The 19,258-nt window shown below is 39.3% G+C and overlaps 1 protein-coding gene across 1 annotated transcript in view; it reads left to right on the top strand.

Annotated features, from left to right (window-relative positions):
- Positions 1-472: 472 nt before the first annotated feature.
- Positions 473-19,258, top strand: part of MAP3K21 (mitogen-activated protein kinase kinase kinase 21) — a 60,359-nt gene continuing 41,573 nt past the window's right edge. Inside the window, exons 1-2 of the mRNA XM_016188066.2 lie at positions 473-1,631; positions 17,863-18,043. Of these exons, the coding sequence (XP_016043552.1) occupies positions 812-1,631; positions 17,863-18,043 (1,001 nt within the window). The 5' untranslated portion in view covers positions 473-811. The remainder of the gene's footprint in view (positions 1,632-17,862; positions 18,044-19,258) is intronic.

Below are 19,258 nucleotides of genomic sequence, written 5' to 3'. Positions count from 1 at the left end.
CACCTAGTTGTAGCTAATGACTTCTCTCATTTGAGTAAAGATAAACACACGATTATCAAGTCACAAGGAGTGAGTTTCCGGGATTGGGCCTGCATATGTGCATGGCTTTGATAACTTCACTGTTTCACTGTGATTTCAAATGCTGCAGCTTGGATCTGGAATCAGGTTCTGAGACCTGTTCGTGGATGCTCTGTGGCTTTCACCACAATTCTGGCCCACGGTCATGTGGACTTAAAGAACTAGGTTTCCTACACCTGCAGTCACCGACTTCTAGAAAACAGTGAACCCCAAACCTTAGGCAGGACTTAACATAATCTTTCCTAAAACTAAACTCAGCCCTCCGCTGGCCCCGCCTTCCGGGCCACGTGGGTGCGGCGCACCCAAGCCCAGGAGCGCCATGGCAGGGGCGGCCCCCCGCTGGGGGGGTCAGGGCTGGCCCCCGCAGTGGGCGGGTACTAAGGTTGGCGGGCGGGGCTGATCGGGTCCGGGAGGAGGCGGGTCCTGAAAGCTACTAGGCAGAGTGTGCGGCCCGCAGCCCGCAAGGTTTGCGCGCCACCATGGTGCCACAACGCCCGCGAGCGCGGGGCCAGCTGCAGCAGCGCAGGCAGCCGAGGAAGAACGGGGACTGAAGCCCGAGCCCCGGGGAAGCAGAGCGGTGACCCCCGACCCCACCCATCCCACCGCCGCGCAGCCGCCACTCGTCCTCCTCCTTTCCAGGGGAGCGGGCTGCTACTCAGCCGGACGATGTGCGCACCCGGCCGCCCGGGAGGCTGAGCCCACCGCTCCGCCCGAGCCCTCGCGGCCGCCCTCCATGGCCTGGCTGGGCGACGGGGGTGCGGCTGACAGGCCGGTGAGCCCGGCCCGGGGCGCCTCCGCGGACTCCGTGTCTTCTTCGTCCTCCTCCTCCGGGGGCTCGGCCGCTTCGGCAGGAGCGGGGCTGTGGGCCGCCCTGTACGACTACGAGGCGCGCGGGGAGGACGAGCTGAGCCTGCGGCGCGGCCAGCTGGTGGAGGTGCTATCCCAGGACGCCGCCGTGTCCGGGGACGAGGGCTGGTGGGCCGGCCAGGTGCAGCGGCGCCTCGGTATCTTCCCCGCCAACTACGTGGCGCCGTGCCGCCCTGCCGCTTGCCCCGCGCTGCCGCCTTCAGGGCCGCCGCCAAGGCCCGGCTCGCCTGTGCACGTCGACTTCGAGCGGCTGGAACTCAAGGAGCTCATCGGTGCGGGCGGCTTCGGACAAGTGTACCGCGCCACTTGGCAGGGCCAGGAGGTGGCCGTGAAGGCGGCGCGCCGGGACCCGGAGCAGGACGCGGCGGCGGCGGCCGAGAGTGTGCGGCGGGAGGCGCAACTGTTCGCCATGCTGCGGCACCCCAACATCATCGAGCTGCGCGGCGTGTGCCTGCAGCAGCCGCACCTCTGCCTGGTGCTGGAGTTCGCCCGCGGGGGAGCGCTCAACCGCGCGCTGGCCGCAGGCAACTCAGCCCCGGACCCGCGCGCGCCAGGCCCGCGCCACACGCGCCGCATCCCCCCACACGTGCTGGTCAACTGGGCCGTGCAGATCGCCCGGGGCATGCTGTACCTGCACGAGGAGGCGGTGGTGTCCATCCTGCACCGGGACCTCAAGTCCAGCAACAGTAAGTGACCTGGGCATTTATCTGAGTGTTGGGGAAGAGAATGCAACCGCGTCTTAACAGCCCACCCGTGGGCCGGCCCCAGGAGCACAGTTTTTGTTTTAAGGAGGCGGGGGTCTCCTCTGGGTGCCAGTAGTGCCTGTGTGGGCCTTTCTGAACTCAGAGGTCCAGCCAAAGACTTGCTTTGGGACAGGGGACACACTTTGGCTCTTTTAAAAAAACATTTTTTTTTAATAAGGCACAAACTAAGCAGTAGTGAAATAATTGTATCTGATGGAAACCTCACTGTACTGCTGGCTTTTTGGGTACAGTAAATGTTTTTTTAATATTTATTTTATTTATTTATTCCCCTTTGTTGCTCTTGTTGTAGTTATTATTATTGTTATTGATGTCGTTGTTGTTGGATAGGACAGAGAGAAATGGAGAGAGGAGGGCAAGACAGAGAGGGGGAGAGAAAAAGAGACACCTGCAGACCTGCTTCACCGCCTGTGAAATGACTCCCCTGCAGGTGGGGAGTCGGGGGCTCGAACCGGGATCCTTATGCAGGCCCTTACACTTTGAGCCACATGTGCTTAACCCGTGGCGCTACCAACCGAGTTCCAGTAAATGTTTTTCTTAACAACTTAATTTTTAATTTTTTTTCTTTTTGTTGCCCTTGTTGTTTATCATTGTTGTTGTTATTATTGCTGTCATTGTTGTTGGACAGAGAGAAATCGAGAGAGGAGGGGAAGACAGAGAGGGGAAGAGAAAGATAGACATCTGCAGACTTGCTTCACCGCCTGTGAAAGGAACCCCCTGCAGGTGGGGAGCCTACAGTAAATGGTTTATTCTTCAGATGTAAGGAACAAGGGACCAGCGCCTGGTGGCCTTCATCAAGCTCACTGTCCTGCTTTGCAGGTGCTGTTATCAGATACCTGCTCTCTTACATTAATTATGACTTCTTGTATTTTGACGTTTCCATAAAATCTTCATTCAAATGTTTCAGTATATCAGATATGATTTTCTTATTGGTTCAGTTGCTTGATTGTTAGGTCAGGAAATACCAGTTTATATCATTATGCACTTTGGTGTTAAAAGCATATTCCCTGTCCTTGCAAAGGTACTTGAGATCCTGAAGATCTGTTTTGTTTATATATCTGGGTGTATTTTCCAGGTTCCAGTAAATAGTTGACAAGTTACCTATATACAAATCCTATTAAATTTCACAGGATGAAAGAGCTAAGAGGATTCATTATTGTTAACGTTGTTTCTTCACTGGTGAAGATCATTTCATATTCTAGAGTGAGATGAAATGCTTGAAAGATGTGCCCACAACTGGCATGGGCCTACCCGCTAGCGGCAAGTCTTTCAACTTTGTAAAACCTGCTAGGACAGGAGCTAATTCAAAAGGAAACATAGTCTTTCCAGGAGTTTTCAGAAAGAAGAGTGACAGAGGCAAAAAAGATCTATTTATACTTGTATGGATTTTTTCCTCTAGTCTTAAATCCTTCAGTTTTTTGGTTTTTTTTTTTTGGAGAATTCTGGCATTTTATTATGGAAGTTATAATTTGAATGTTCATAGCTAACATATGAGTATTGGATACTTCACTTCAGGTTTGATTTTCTGACACTTGCTGCTGTGCTGCCCCCAATTTCATCACTAGTGGTGGGTGGTTATTTATTTATTTATTTATTTATTGCCAGAGCACTGTTCAGTTCTAGCATATGGTGATGCAAGGGGATTGAACCTGGTACCTGAGAGCCTCAAGAATCTTCACTTACTTTGTCTCATGGTAGTAGTAGCAGTTCTGTGATACATATGAACTTGGCATTCTTAAAAATTGCTCTGTTGCATGATGTTAAATCACCTACACAGGTAAACAGTTTCTGTTAGGTTGGTCCTTAGACCAGAAACAGTTCAAGAGCCAATAACTGTTCGTTCTGCATTGTGTTTCATCTATTTGTTGGGTTGTAGGTATGTCAGAGTTTCATGTGGCCTATTTAGAAGGTAGAGTATGTTTGTTAGTGTTCATAAAAGTATAGGAGGAATGGAAACCTGAGGTTCAATTTAAACTTTTAAAATATAAGTTGAAAAACTTTTAAAAGATATTTTATTATTAATATTGGATAGAGACAGAGAGAAATTGAGATGGGGAGGGGGGATATGGAGAGGGAAAAAGACAAAGACATCTCCAACCCTGCATCACCATTTGTGAAGCTTTCCACTTAAAGGTGGGGACCAGGAGCTTGAACCCCGGTCCTAGTACACTGTAATGTGTGCACTTAACCAGATGCACCACTGCCTGGCCCCTAAATTGAAAAAAAAATTAAAAGAACTAATACTGTTAAATACTAAAAAGAAATAACATGTTCCTGGAATAATAGCTATGGTTAAGCAGTTTTTTTAAAAAATATTTATTTTATTTATTTATTCCCTTTTGTTGCCCTTGTTTTATTGTTGTAGTTATTATTGTTGTTGGATAGGACAGAGAGAAATGGAGAGAGGAGGGGAAGACAGAGAGGAGGAGAGAAAGATAGACACCTGTAGACCTGCTTCATCGCCTGTGAAGCGACTCCCCTGCAGGTGGGGACCCGGGTTCGAACCGGGATCCCTATGCCGGTCCTTGTGCTTTGCGCCACCTGCGCTTAACCCACTGCGCTACAGCCCGACTCCCGGTTAAGCAGTTCTTATTGACACCAGAAAAACTCGTAGAGTGGAAAATTGACTCCTGTGTATATATATGGTAGAAATTATGTAGTTGAAGGTGATTATATGCCTTAATTTAGATTTTGAAACACTTTTCAGCCTCTGAATGAATTGCCAAACTTCCTGGAGCATTTTAACTTCTATAATTGTCAGGCAAAGTTGCCTTTGCTTTAAATTGTTGTACTTTTAAACAGACTTAATTGCCTAGGTCAGTAGCCTAGCCAAATATTTGTTACCATATAACCTTTATTATACTAATCTAATTACAGAATTGTGGACACTTTGAATAGGCCCTAAATGTGCAAATCCCAGTGTCTAGCACAATACCTTATCCTGATTCTCTTGGTATTACTTAATAAATGCAGATTCCTTGGAATGCTGTTATATGATAAAATTCTTGTTCAGACTCTTGAGTATAGCAGATAGCCTATTACAGTATGTTTTCTTTGACTTTATTAGTTATTTGCTAATGGTGGTAGTAAGTTAATGATAATGTAAACAAGCTTTTAAAAATAAATATTGAATTTTATTTTCATCAGTAGTCTACTCATGTAACAAAGAGCCAGTATACAACTGTTTGGAACCAAGTTAGTGGAAATTGTTGTTTACAATAAATGGCTAAGTTGGTCAGAAGAAGATAATGCTCTTGACAGATTTTCTTGCCTCTTTTCCAGTGGGTTATTTTGCATTTTGTCAAATTGTTTGAGACAGTGCATATGCTGAATAAGAGCTGATAAGCTGTAGTGGTACAAGCAAATTTGGCCCTTTTCTAAAAGTGAGTTAGAGACTGAATGTTAGACCAGTTCTGCATGTTTTAATTTTGATTTATCTTAAAATTTTGCTAAGTCCTGGAATACAAAGTAAATAGAAGACATTTTGCTATAACTACACATGCAACTTGAGAACAATTAAAGACAAATTTGGGTAATTGTGAAAACTGCCCATTTTATATGTAATCAGAGAAGAGACAGAAATCCTCCTGAACTATAACTCATTTATTTAGTATATCTTGAGTTCTTACCCTTATTGCTCAGTTGTGCAGAAACTCAGTGGCAAACCAGTTGTCAACAGTTTAATAGGAAAGATGGATAGATGGTAGTCATGGAGTAAATATTTTAATATAAATATTTGAAAGTGCCACGTGTTGTGGGCTAGAGAGTGATGGAGCAGAGGACAAAGGGGGGTTGACACAGAGATTGACTGAGGAGGAATGATCCAAGCAGTTTTTCAGGGAAAGGCAAGATGAAGTTGAAATGAGCCTCACTTAAAGAGGGAACAAGACTGGAAGGCTGAGAGAGATAGAGTGGAGATTGTGATCCTTGTAGAGGCTCCACTCTGAATGCTTTCTGTCTGGCTTCTTCAAGCATTCTGTGCAGACATGCAGTGCTATCTGATATATTTCTGTGTTTACAAGTTTGCCCTCACAGTTGTGGACAGTGGACTGCAGTTGACCTTAGTGAAGGTTGTTACTGTCTTAAGACAGAAAAGGCTTTGGCTTGGCTGAATGTGGTGATAACAGGTGGAGGTAGTTTTCAAGAAGGTTTGCATATGTGAATTGCTGACTAGGGTTTGAATTATTAGAATTCAGTCTAATTATTTTGCTTATTGTGTATAATTCAGGTTGAAAGATTTAAACTTCTAAACCATGGTTTTTTGTTTTTTATTAATACTGCATACTATAGTAGACCTTTTAAAAAATATGTATTTTTTCTTTGTGGAGCTGAGGCTTGTACATATATAATTTTACCACTCATTTTATTCAGATATATACATCTACTACATATACATATATTTACACACACACACACACATATATATACACATACAGAGAGAGAGAGGAGAATGGGAGGAGCTGAGACAAACAGAAAGAGGGACATCATAACACTGGAGTTTGCCTCTACTCTGGCACCTGTTTCAACCTGTACCACATAGCATGTATGGTGGTGTAAACATGGCATAAACATGTATGGTGGCGTAAACATGGTGGCGTAAACCTGTACCACATAACATGTATGGTGGCGTAAACATGCTACCTAGTGAACTGTTTCTCTTGCTCCTCTGCTTTCTTTTTTTTTTTTTTCTTCTGTTTCTCTTAAATAGGAAATAAATACTCCAGGAGAAGCTGAACTACAAATTTTGAGAATTGATTACTTTGATATTCTTTACTTAAGTGATAAGTTATCGTTGTATCCTGACCTTTTTAGTCTTCTGGGAATAATTATTATCTACATCTTGACCTATAGTAACATATAAAGTCTATAAATAGGGAGTTGGGGTAGTAGTGCAGCGGGTTAAGCACAGGTGGCTCAAAGCGCAAGGACAAGTGTAAGGATCCCGGTTCGAGCCCCCGGCTCCCCACCTGCAGGGGAGTTGCTTCACAAGCATTGAAACAGGTCTGCAGGTATCTATCTTTCTCTTCCCCTCCTCTCCATTTCTCTCTGCCCTATCCAACAACAATGACATCAATAATAACAACAATAAAACAAGGACAACAAAAGGGAATAAATAAATAAATATAAAAAACTTTTAAAAAATTAAAGTCTATAAATAGGCATTTGTTAATGATGTTCATTTTAGAGCGCATACTAAAGCAAAATACAAAAGCAGTCTATTTTTCTTTAGTAAAGAGAGGGAGACTACAGGACCAAAGCTTACTTCAATATGATGGAAGTCAGGCCTAGTAATTTTAATATTTTAAGTTTTTCTCATGTAAATAACAAAAACACTTGGGAATGTGATAGTGAATGTTATCTCCAAAAAGGCAAGTTGCTTATAAAAGTAATTTAAAGAGGGGCTGGACGGTAGTGCAACGGGTTAAGCACACATGGCATGAAGTGCATGGACCAGAGTAACAATCCCAGTTCGAGCCCCCAGGTCCCCACCTGCAGGAGGGGTCACCTCCCAAGCAATGAAGCAGGTTTGTAGGTGTCTGTCTTTCTTTCCCTTTCTATGTCTTCCCCTCCTCTCTCGATTCTCTATGTTCTATCCAACAGCAATAATAATAATAACAAGGGCAACAAAAATGGGAAAAATTGGCCTGTAGGAGCAGTGATTCATAGTGCAGGCACTAAGCCCCAGCTATAACCCTGGAGGCCAAAAAAAAAAAAAGTAATTTAAAGAACCTATTATGTTTTTATTAGATAAAAAAAAAAAAAGAACACTTTTTTTTTTTTATCTTAGACAAGAGATTTTACTCCAGAAATGTAACTTGATGCCATAGCACCTTCTTCTTCCAAAGACCTTAGGGAACTCTGTCCAGAAGTCCCAGTGGTGACTGAAAACTGATCAGCTTTGCCCAAAATTAGCTAAAGGTTATATTTTCAGAACAGTAATCACAAATGAAATGTTCATCATATCTTCTTTCACCATTTTAATGCATATATATGTATATATATATTCACACACATATATGTATACATACACACACACATATATATATATATATATCTTAGTACACTAGTCATTTTCTTATAGTAATGGGGAAGTGGAGTTATTTAACTCTGAACACTGCACATTTCTTACCCACTTTGTACATCTGATTGCTTTTGTCTTGGTTATGATGTAGAGTAAAGCACTAAAGGGAAGAGGAGAGGGGTCATCTCCTTTATCTATTTTTTGAGAGTCATTTTGTAAGCCCTATTTGCTCACCCTAGCACTTAAGAGTTGAACATTTTTAGAGTAGTGCAGCTACTGTAAGGAGCATTGCTCTTGACATTGCCCTGACCTGGTTCGAATATTGATTTTTATCATTTACCAACTGTGTTATTTATTTATATTATGTTTTTAAATAAACCTTAACCTATTTTAAAGGGTTTATTTTTAAATATTTATTTACGTATTTATTCCCTTTTTGTTGCCCTTGTTGTTTTATTGTTGTAGTTATTATTGTTGTCATTGTTGTTGGATAGGACAGAGAGAAATGGAGAGAGGAGGGGAAGACAGAGGGGGAGAGAAAGACACCTGCAGACCTGCTTCACCGTTTATGAAGCTTCTCTCCTACAGCTGGTGGTTAGGGGCTTGAACCCTAGGCCTTGCACATGGTAATATGTATGCTTTACTCTATGCCATCTGGTCCCAACTTAACATTTGTAGTGGAAGAGAACTCTTGATTTTCCAAAACAAATTTAGTGAAAAGAGCAGTATTGCTTTGCATTTTTGAAACTCACTTTAATGTCAAACAGCGCAGAAGACATTGAATGCAGTTTATCAGTTGTCACATTAGAGATTACTAAGGATTCCTGGACCTCCTGTGATCCCATTGCTAGAACCCATTTTTTTATATTTATTTATTCATTTCCCTTTTTTGTTTTTTTAATTGTTGTAATTATTATTGTTGTTGTTATTGATGTTTTTGTTGTTGGGTAGGACAGAGAGAAATGGATAGAGGAGGGGAAGACAGAGAGGAGAAGAGAAAGACAGACACCTGCAGACCTGCTTCACCGCTTGTGAAGCGATGCACCTGCAAGTGGGGAGCTGGGGACTTGAACCGGGATCCTTACACTGGTCCTTGTGCTTTGCGCCACCTTCGCTTAACTGCTGCGCTGCCGCCCGACTCCCGCTAGATCATATTTTATAGCTGTTGTTCCTAAAAATCTAGTATCAGAAAGTCTTCATGAATTTAAAAAAATAATTCTGTTTGTGACTAGGCAGGTGGCATAATGCATGGGGCATTGGACTTTCAAGTGTGAGATTCTAAGTTCTATCCCTGGCATCATGTCCCAGAGTGATGGCTTTTTTCTTCTTCTTCTTCTTCTTTTTCATTAAAAAGTAAATACATAAATTATTTTAAAAATAAGATTCTCTGCCTCACTCTTGGATATCAATTTTGAATATTCTAATTCATTGACCCTAGGTGGGAACAAATAAGAATTTTTTTTACTAATTTTTAAAAAATCTTGGAATAATTAGAATTAAAGAAACTTTAGGTAAACACTTACATGCTACCATCTAGATTCTGTCACTGACACTTTTACTCACTTGCTTTAATACAAATCCAATTCTGTCCATCAGTTGTCCATCTGAGCTTTTGAAGAAACAGTATATTTTCCTTCTTCTCCTCTTCCTTCTTCTTCCTCTTCCTCTTCCTCTTCCTCTTCCTCTTTCTCTTTCTCTTCCTCTTCTCCTTCTTCTTCTTTCTTCTTCCCGTCCTCCTCCTTCTCCTCCTCCTTTTTGTTTTCTTTTTGCCTCCAGGGTTATCAGTGCCAGCACTATGAATCCACTGTTCCTGGAGCCTATTTTTTTCCATTTTGTTGTCTTTGTTGTGGCTGTTATTGTTGTTATAGCTGTTGTTGTTGGGTAGGACAGAGAGAAATCGAGAGAGGAGGAGAAGACAGAGAGGAGAAGAGAAAGACAGACACCTGCAGACCTGCTTCACCACTTGCAAAGCAATCCCCCTGCAGGTGGGGAGCTGGGGGCTTGAACTGGGATCCTTATGCGGATCCTTGCACACCATGTGCATTCAACCCACTGCACTACCTCCCGGCACCAAAATAGAATATATTTTAAAAACATTTTCAAATATTCAAAGCTCTGGATTTATGAATTTTTTATTCTCTCTTCTGTCTTCTTTTTTTTTTTTTTTTTTTTTTTTTGCTTCCAAGTCTATCACTGGTGCTAGGTATTGGCACTAGGAATCTGCTGTTCCTTCCTGGTGACCAGTTTTTTTTTTCCTTTTCCTTTTTTTTTTCTTTTTCCATTTTATTTGATAGGATATAGAGATAAAAGGAATATAGGATAAAGGGGAGGGCAGATAGAGAGGGAGAGAGAAATATAGACACCTGCAGATTTGCTTCACCGCTTGTGAAATGGTCCCCCTGCAGGTGGGGAGTAAGGGCTGGAAACCAGTTCTTTGCAACAATTCTTGCAATTAGTATGTATGCATACTATGTATGCTTAACTCAAATCACTACTGCTCAGCCCCCAGATGTTTCTTCTTAATATTTTTCTGAGGTGATAGTGGAGTCTTACATGTCTAGAGCATATCCAAAATCCACTTAAGTATTAGCTAATCCATTTAACTGATGATGCTAGGTAATTGGTTATAGGAGCCATCTGGGGAGAGTAAATGTATTTGCTTATGGACTTTGCGACCAAGAAAAGCAACATCTCTAAGCATTTGTCTCCTTGACATTGGGGAAGAGTGAGATTTTGGTGTCTGAAGTCGGAGCTCTAGCTCCATTGCTCTGCAGCTGTGGGCTTGAGAATGACTGGCTTTCTGAATAGAGTGATGAGAGAATGAAGTGAGATACAACCATTTGGGCTTGACATGCTTTTCCTGTAAAGGTCCAGATAATAGATATGCTTGGTCTAACAATCCCTAAGGTCTCTATTGTGACCATCCAACTCTGTGTTTGATGCATTCTAATATGAAATGTAGAAAAAAAAATGAATATGTCTGTGCTCTAATAAAACTTTATAAAATAGGCAGTAGACCAGTTTTGGTCCTTAGGCCAAATGTTTAATGACTCCTGGTATATGTTAAAGTACTAGATGGACTCTAACACACAATCTAAACGTAAACTGGTGAACTAGATGGACTCTTAACATACAATCTAAACGTAAACTGGTGACTATTCATTTTTTATATATTTAGAAACAATGTAAGTATTGTAAGTCTCCTAGTTTGTGTGTTAGTATACAAGTCTTCTGTAACTTTTTAACAGAAGACTTTATTATTAGTCTGTCTGAATAACACAGTGCCATGTGTCATATATTTATTCATCTTGATTGGGTGGGGGTCTTTTTTTATTTGACTAACTTACTTGATTAGAGCCAGTCAGCAGGATGAGGAAACAGTTGTGAGCTTTGTTCTCTGTAGGAGTGTTGCCATCTGCATGCTTTGGCAGGTCTGCTTGTAACTGTGGTTGATAACTTGAGGGTCAAGGAGAAGGCATGAAGTGTTAGATCGCTATTGTAACTATTTCACTACCAGAGTTCACTTTTAGCATGTTCTTTAAGCTATTGGAAAAAACGAAACAAAATACATTGCATTTCATTTGTGGTACTACCTTGTGTGCACTAGGATGTTACTGGCTTTATGTGAATTTAATATTTTTTTTGTTTCATATTTTCTGCAAATTATTACATCAAATAGTTTAGATAGAAAAGACCTGCAATCCAAGAACTGAGTTCTGGAGGTCTTTAGTAATTAGAAGTCAGGGAGAAAGATAAAAGAGGAATCAGGAAGCCTTCTAGGAAGTGGCACAGTGGAGAAAGTCTTAGACTCTCAAGCATAAAGTCTTGAATGATGCTCTGGTTCTCTCTCCCCCCTTCTTATTAATAAGTATAATAAGAATCTTATTAATAAGCAAGTCAGTAGGCATATTTTAAAAAGGAATCAGGAAGAGAAACATGAAAAGAATGATGAATAAATATATGAATAATGAGTATATGAATGTATATGGAACTTTATGAATGGATGAAGCCATGTGAATAAGTACATGACAGATTGCACTGTATGATGTAGACAAGACTAATAATAAAGTCTTCTCTTAAAAAGTTACAGAAGACTTGTATGTTCACACTCAAACTAGGAGACTAACAGTACTCAAATTGTTTCTAAATACATAAAAAATGAACAGCTATCAGTTTATGTTTAGGTTGTGTCTTCAAGAGTCTATCACAGGAGATGGTGTGATAACTTGGCAGATAGCAAGTAAAAAATGGATCTTAGGAAAGAGTGGTCAATTTAGTACACATCCAGTGCTGCTGGTGTATCACTGTACAAATAGCTAATGTGATGTATTTATTTTGCAGTAGATATCAGACAAGACTTCACATGTGTTGACTTTTTTCATACTTTTTTTCTACTATAGATAGAAATGATAGATGATACAGACAGACAAATAGTATAGCCCTAGAACTTCCATCAGTGTTACTGCACTATTGTATAGTCCCTGTGTTTGGACTTGGCCCATGCATATCACATCGTGCCAGGTGAACTACTCCTTGACCCCTTGTGCCTTAATTTTCTAATGCTAATTTAGCAGGACAAAGTTGATTTTCTGTAATTAACAGTTGACTTCACATAAAAAAGCTTATGATTCATCTTTTTCATACTCAGTCCTATTCCTACAAAATTTACTTGTTCACTCATTTAATAGAAATGTAGTGAACTTATAAAAATGCAAGTTGATGTGCAATAGAATCAGATTAATTGCCTAGAAATTCTCCCTCCTGGTTACTGACAAATTAGAAAGATACTAACAGATATGATAGTACCATATTTAGAGAGTCGGGCAGTAGCACAGCTGGCTAAGTGCACATGGCGCTAAGCACAAGGACCAGCATAAGGATCCTGGTTTGAGCCCCCGCTCCCCACCTGCAGGGGAGTCGCTTCACAGGTAGTAAAGCAGGTCTAAAGGTTTCTACCTTTCTCTCCCTTTCTTTCTTCCCCATTTCTCTCTGTCTTATGTAACAATGACGACATCAATAACAACAACAACTACAAAAACAGTAAAAAAAAAACAAGGGCAACAAAAGGGAAAATAAATAAATAAATAAAGATCGTACCATATTTAAATGAATTGGAAATATCACATCTTGAGAGCTTGTTTGGAGGTTCTAGTAGGGGAGCGCAGCTACTTGTTCACCCTCTTCTGAAGACCAGTCCATCTCTATTCGGGGAAGGTCATCCTCTTCGACTCAGCACACAGCTACGGGAAGGACACACATGGAGCCGTAAGGGAGGAAGGGGACACCCACCTAGCCAGCCAGATCAGCCAAATCAACCCAGGCGGTCAGTGGGGTGACAGATATCGCAGCCAGATCACCCTCACATCCAGAAATGTCATATCTTAAGTGGATTAGAAATGCACAGAACTTGTGTCAGATAAGAGTAGATGTTATTTATAGTCTTGTAATATTAGAGACTCTCTCTCTCCCTTGAAGTTTAGCTAACTTATATATGATTTCACATTTATTGCTACAGTAAGAATCCAGTGTTCTAGCCTTGATAATTGAACATGGAGTAGCTAGTGTATTTTTCAATGGAAGGGGGAAGGCATTCAATACAAGTGCAAAGAAACAATGAGATAAAAAGATACAGTTTCATGGCTTTTTTATAAGTAAGATTTTAGTTCCCTGAATTTTTAGAATACAGGGTTCATTCTGAAGATTTTAAGAACTGAATATTGCTGCTTTTCTCTTCCCTCTCTCCCTTCCTTCCTCCTACCCTTTCTTTCTTCCTTCCTTCTTTCTTTTTAAAATTTATATATATTTTTAAATTTATTCCCTTTTGTTCATGTTGCTTTATTGTTGTGTTTATTATTGTTGTTGTTACTGATGTCATTGTTGTTGGCTAGGACAGAGAGAAATGGAGAGAGGAGGGAAGACAGAGAGGAGGAGAGAAAGATAAACACCTGCAGACCTGCTTCACCACTTGTGAAGTGACTCCCCTGCAGGTGGGGAGCCAGGGCTCAAACCAAGATTCTTATGCGGGTCCTTGCTTTGCACCATGTGTGCTTAACCCACTGTGTTACCGCCCAACTCCCTTAAATTTATATTTATTTGTTATGAGATGAGAAAAGAGACCAGAGAGAGAACTGCTCAGCTCTGATATAAAGCAGTGCTAGGACTGAACCTGCTGCCTTTGGGCCTCAGGTATGTAAGTTGGTGCTCTAACAGGCTTAGCTCTCCCCCTGCTGATCACATGGCCTCTTTTCTAAACTTGTTTTTTCATAGCATTTTAAAAAATAATATATTCCTAGTTAAGGATTTGTTGAAACTAACCCAGTTCATTCAAGTGGAATTCAGACACAAATAACTCATAAATGTTGAGAAAACGGAATGAAAATGTTGTGATTTCTCTTTAAAAATGCACAATATATTGTAATTCTTAAATACTAATGTGAAACTTCAAAGGAGCCCAGAAAAACAAGTGCCTCATGGATGAATAAGTGGACTAAATACAAAGTTGTAAAGACTGATTTTTAAAGAATAGAGCTAACAAGGGTCAAAAATCTTCACTGAAGTCACACAAAAGAGGGCTCAAAAATTCTGTTGCTAGGTTACTAATAAGAATTTTCTATTTCTATGGCCAAAAAAGTTTATTTGTCTGGATTATACATTGTAATTTCTGGTGGTTAGCTATCGCACTTACCTCTTCCCTGTGAATAGCAGGAAGCGGAAGTTCCACCAGCCTTGTGTCCTTAGGCTGAAACCTGGCCAGGTGCCCAGTTTTCACATGTTTGGATATTGGCTATTTTTGGTTTCGATCACTTTGCCCAAAAGATATGGAATTTCAGGAATTCCACTGAACACCTCTGCAATAGAATCCAAAACAATGGGCCTTTCATGGTACTCTTAAAAGTTCGACATTCAGAGTGTTATTTTAACTTGTTTTCTGTTAGTTCAAAGCCAAAGGTACTTAGCTCCTATGGAAACTTTCCAACTGAGGAGAGGGGGAGGTGTTCTAAAACTATTAATACAAAACTTCTAGTAAGTTTTAACTTATTTTAGAGCTACCTTTTTTTTATCCATTGCTGACCAAGGGGAATGCCTGCTTTAATTGACCTATTTGGATATGTATAATAATGAAGGCACATAAAAGTGCCTTGGAAAACAAAGTTTTGTAAAACTAAATCATTTGACTATTAATTTGGTGTCTTTTTTGATGATAAAATAATCATTCTTTAAAAGTGAATTTAGGGGAGTCTGGCGGTAGCGCAGTGGGTTAGTGCACATGGTACAAAGCGCAAGGACCGGTGTAAGGATCCCAGTTCAAGACCCCTGCTCCCCATCTGCGGGGGAGTGGCTTCACAAGCAGTGAAGCAGGTCTGCAGGTGTCTATCTTTCTCTCCACCTCTCTGTCTTCCCCTCCTCTCTCCATTTCTCTCTGTCCTATCCAACAACGATGACAACAACAACAATAATAACTACAACAATAAAAGACAATAAGGGCAACAAAAGGGAAAATAAATAAATAAATATTAAAAAATTTTAAAAAGTGAAGTTAGTATTATGAGGAGAAAAGACAATACAGCTTGTGGAGTGGCTTATCTGATTCAGATTTTGCTTCTGTAGTTTAAATATATAGGGATTTAAAGATTAGAAATTTTTCTTTATCTTCAAGAGAAAACAGGAGAACTTAATATACTTTCATCTAGAGGGAAGGGAAGAACAATTCAAAAATTAATCTAAGTGCTATACAGAATGGCCTTTTTGATAGTCTTTCCCCACAACCTTTTTCATACCCTATAGCTTTATTGGTAACAAAAAGTTGGAGAAATAGTTTTGCAGATAGGAATGAAACCTGGCTCAAGAGTTGTAGACTGGGGCCAGGTGATGGCACACTTGACTGAGTGTACACATTACAGTGCTCAAGAAGTCGGGTTCAAGTTCCTGATCCCCACCTGCAGAATGGAAGCATAAGGATTCTCTCCTTCTCTGCCTTCCCCTTCCCTCTCAGTTTCTTTCTGCTATATCCAAAAAAAAGGAAAAAAAATCTATATTTATGATTACAACTAATATTTGGTAATATAAACTGGAGGTATGATATAGAATGATGTGTGGATCAAATAAGATATTAGATATGTAGAATTTCTACATAGCAGTCACTAAGTGGTAGGTAACACTCTGATTAGAACCAACAATAATTACTATTAATAAAAACTGTGCCACTGAATAAGTTACATATAGGATGTGTATTAGATGATAGTGGAAGATGTAGGTGAAACTCGTAAGAAACAGTTCCTGAGATTATGTTATCTGTACATAGTTTGGGGCTATAAATACTTAGATATAAAGGTAACTGACAAAATTAAGACAAATAATGAGTGATTTTGAAGATAAATAATCACTGTTTTATAAAATAGCTTGGAAGATTTTTTTTCTATATAAGTTGAACATTATAGATGGATAGTAAAAACAGATATAGAATAACAGATCATTGCATTTTTAACATTTATTTGTTTTAATAAGGGTAGAGAGAGTTTAGTAAACAGAGAGAGAGAGAGAGAGAGAGAGAGCAAAGCACTGCTCAGATTTGGTTTATGGTACTGTCAAGAATTGAACCTAGGGCCTGGGACCTCAGGGCTAAGGCATGACAGTCCTTTCTTTGTATAGTAATGCTGTCTTCTCAGTGAATAATATTGTTCAAACAGAAGTGGATTTTTTATCCCCCTTCCTTCTTCTTCATTATGTAGGATAGTGCTAAGAGTTGGAAACATGGTCTGATTTTTGACATTGTTTCCTGGTAACTGTATAATTTAACCTAGTACTTTAAGCCTGATCTATCATTTTGAAATAAATGTAAGATTGAGGTTCCATTCATATTGTCACAATAGCAGAAAACCCTACTTTCTTATGGCTGAATACTATTTGGCAAATATGTTATTGTTATTTATTCATCCGTTGATACTCTTGTAAGGTTATTTCTATATCATAGATGTTATTAATACTACAGTGAACATGGGGTTGTGTATATCTTTTTAAAATCTTCTAATCATTTCTTTCTACACCTAGAAGTGAAATCACTGTATATATATTAGATCTTTGAATTTTTGAGATCCTCCATGTTGTTTTTCATTTTTTTAACCAGTTAACATTCTCACTAACAATATGTAAGGTATAATATTCACCTCATCCTCAGAGGCATTGGTTATTTTTTTGACAATAGACATTCTAAAAGTGAGAAGCAGTATTTTGCATGTTACACAAAGTTTCATAGGTCACTGAGAAAGACAGTACTGTAAATTTCCTATGTGGAACCAAAAACTATGAAACCTGTAAAATGAGAGGGAAAGAATTACCAGGGGTCAGGGTATGAAGGATAGGACTAATGCTATTTAAGGGCAGATATATATATATATTTTAAACAGAGCACTGCTTAGCTCTGGCTTATGGTGGTACAGGGGATTGAACCTGGGATTTTGGAGCCTCTGGTACAGGACAGATATTTCTAGTGGTTAGTAAATAAGACCTAATGCACAGTATAATGAATATAGACAATAAAATGTGCTATAATTATGTAGTGTGATGAATATCACTACTTACTAAGAGGGTTTTAAATGAAAAACAGTAGCAAAGATGATTTGTAGCAAAAACTTCAGTACAGTGCTAATGTAAAATATCTTCATGAGTTAAGATATTTATATGCATTTTATATATGCAATGTTTGATAATAATTTATTACAATATGTCACTGTTTGAGATAGTCTTTATTTATTTAGGAGAAAATCATTCTGCATTTGTAGGACCTGACTAATTAGAAAAAGCAACATATATTTACTTATTCCCAACAGATAAACTTCTGATCCTACATTTGATATCTCAGTAAATGTTTTTTGTCCCTAGGAAAAAAAAATCTTAAAGATTTTTTGTTTTGTTTTGTTTCTTTGCTTGTTTGTTTTGGCTTTTAACCTATAGCTTCAGGTACAAATGACCCACTAAAAGTTATGATATAGTGATGTTAGAGAAAATTGTAAAATACAGATAATTCTCATTTACTCTTTCAGTTGTGGTAAGAGTTGTTTTTTAAGTGAAAGAAAAGTTGTGATTGAAATTTTCAAAACTGTGAATACACCCAACCTTTGGCTTTCTTCTTTTAAGTTTTGCTGCTTGAGAAGATAGAACATGATGACATTTACAACAAAACATTGAAGATTACGGATTTTGGATTAGCTAGAGAATGGCATAGGACCACCAAAATGAGTACTGCAGGTACCTATGCCTGGATGGCCCCAGAAGTAATTAAGTCGTCTTTGTTTTCTAAGGGAAGTGATATCTGGAGGTAAGCTCTTTTTCTTTTTCGTGTTGGCAAAGGCTACTTGCTTTGATTCGTGTTGACCAGCCCAAAATATTCAATGATTCTGAGCATTGAGAGTAGTAGCATGTAACCATTTTGAAAAAGGTTTTATGGTTGTGATCAAGAGATGTGTAAACATAACAGAAAAGGTAAACTTAAAAGTTTTAGTTACCATGTAGCATTCACTTGATAGAACTTTCTTGTTTAATCAGAAGTTAAAACTTGTTATAATTTGAACAAAGCAATGCTTTTTGTAAGACCGTTAGTAAATAAAAGTTTATGCTTTGAGCAAAAGTTTGATTCCTTATGATTCACAGACAAAATTTTAGCATGGAAAAAAGGAATTTAAGGGGAAAAAACAGACTAGCTCCTTTATATAGATTGCATAATCTAATGATTAAAGCTGGAGGATAGAGAGCTAGACTCAACTGGTATCCCTATGTTAGCTGAATTTTTTAGGCAGCTTTGTCTTAACAAGCTGTGAAGGCACTGTCAGTGTCACAAAAACAAAGAAAAATCACTGTTTTAATAGTTACAGTACAGCAAGAACTTAAACTAAATTATATTTAATTCTCAGAAAATCTTGTGTGGCCAATAGTAAAATTCTAGGGTTTTCTTTCTGTTGTTTTTAACAGCTTTATCTATGAAATACAGTTCATAGATCACACATCATTCATCATTTAATATGTAGAATTTCAATTATTTTTAGTATACTGATAGAATTATCTATCACCAGAACCAGTTTTAGAATATCTTCATTCCCCATCATTCATTCCTTCTAGTCCATGGCAATAGCTAACCTATATTTTTTATCTTTAGATTTGCTTGTTTTTTTACACTTTATTTTATTTTATTATTTTTTAACTTTACATATTGGATAGAAACAGCCAGAAATTGAGAGGGAAGGCAGAGATAGAGACAGAGAGACACCTGCAGCACTGCTTTACCATTTGCAAAACTTTCCCCCTATAGGTGGGGACTGGTGGCTCGAACCTGGGTCCTTGCGCACTGTAACATTTGCACTCTGCCAGGTGCGTCACCACCTGGCCCCATTCTTGACATTTTATATAGAAGGAATCATGGAGTCCTTTTTTGACTTATTTAGGTTGGCATGCTTTTTTAAGCTTCGTGCTATTAAAGTTGTTAGCATTTTATTCTTATATTCTGGTAGGTACTAACTATCCCTTTATATATGCTATA

Source organism: Erinaceus europaeus, chromosome 6 (assembly GCF_950295315.1).
Source record: "Erinaceus europaeus chromosome 6, mEriEur2.1, whole genome shotgun sequence".
Classification (NCBI taxonomy): domain Eukaryota; kingdom Metazoa; phylum Chordata; class Mammalia; order Eulipotyphla; family Erinaceidae; genus Erinaceus; species Erinaceus europaeus.
This window is presented reverse-complemented; position numbering and strand designations above follow the sequence as displayed.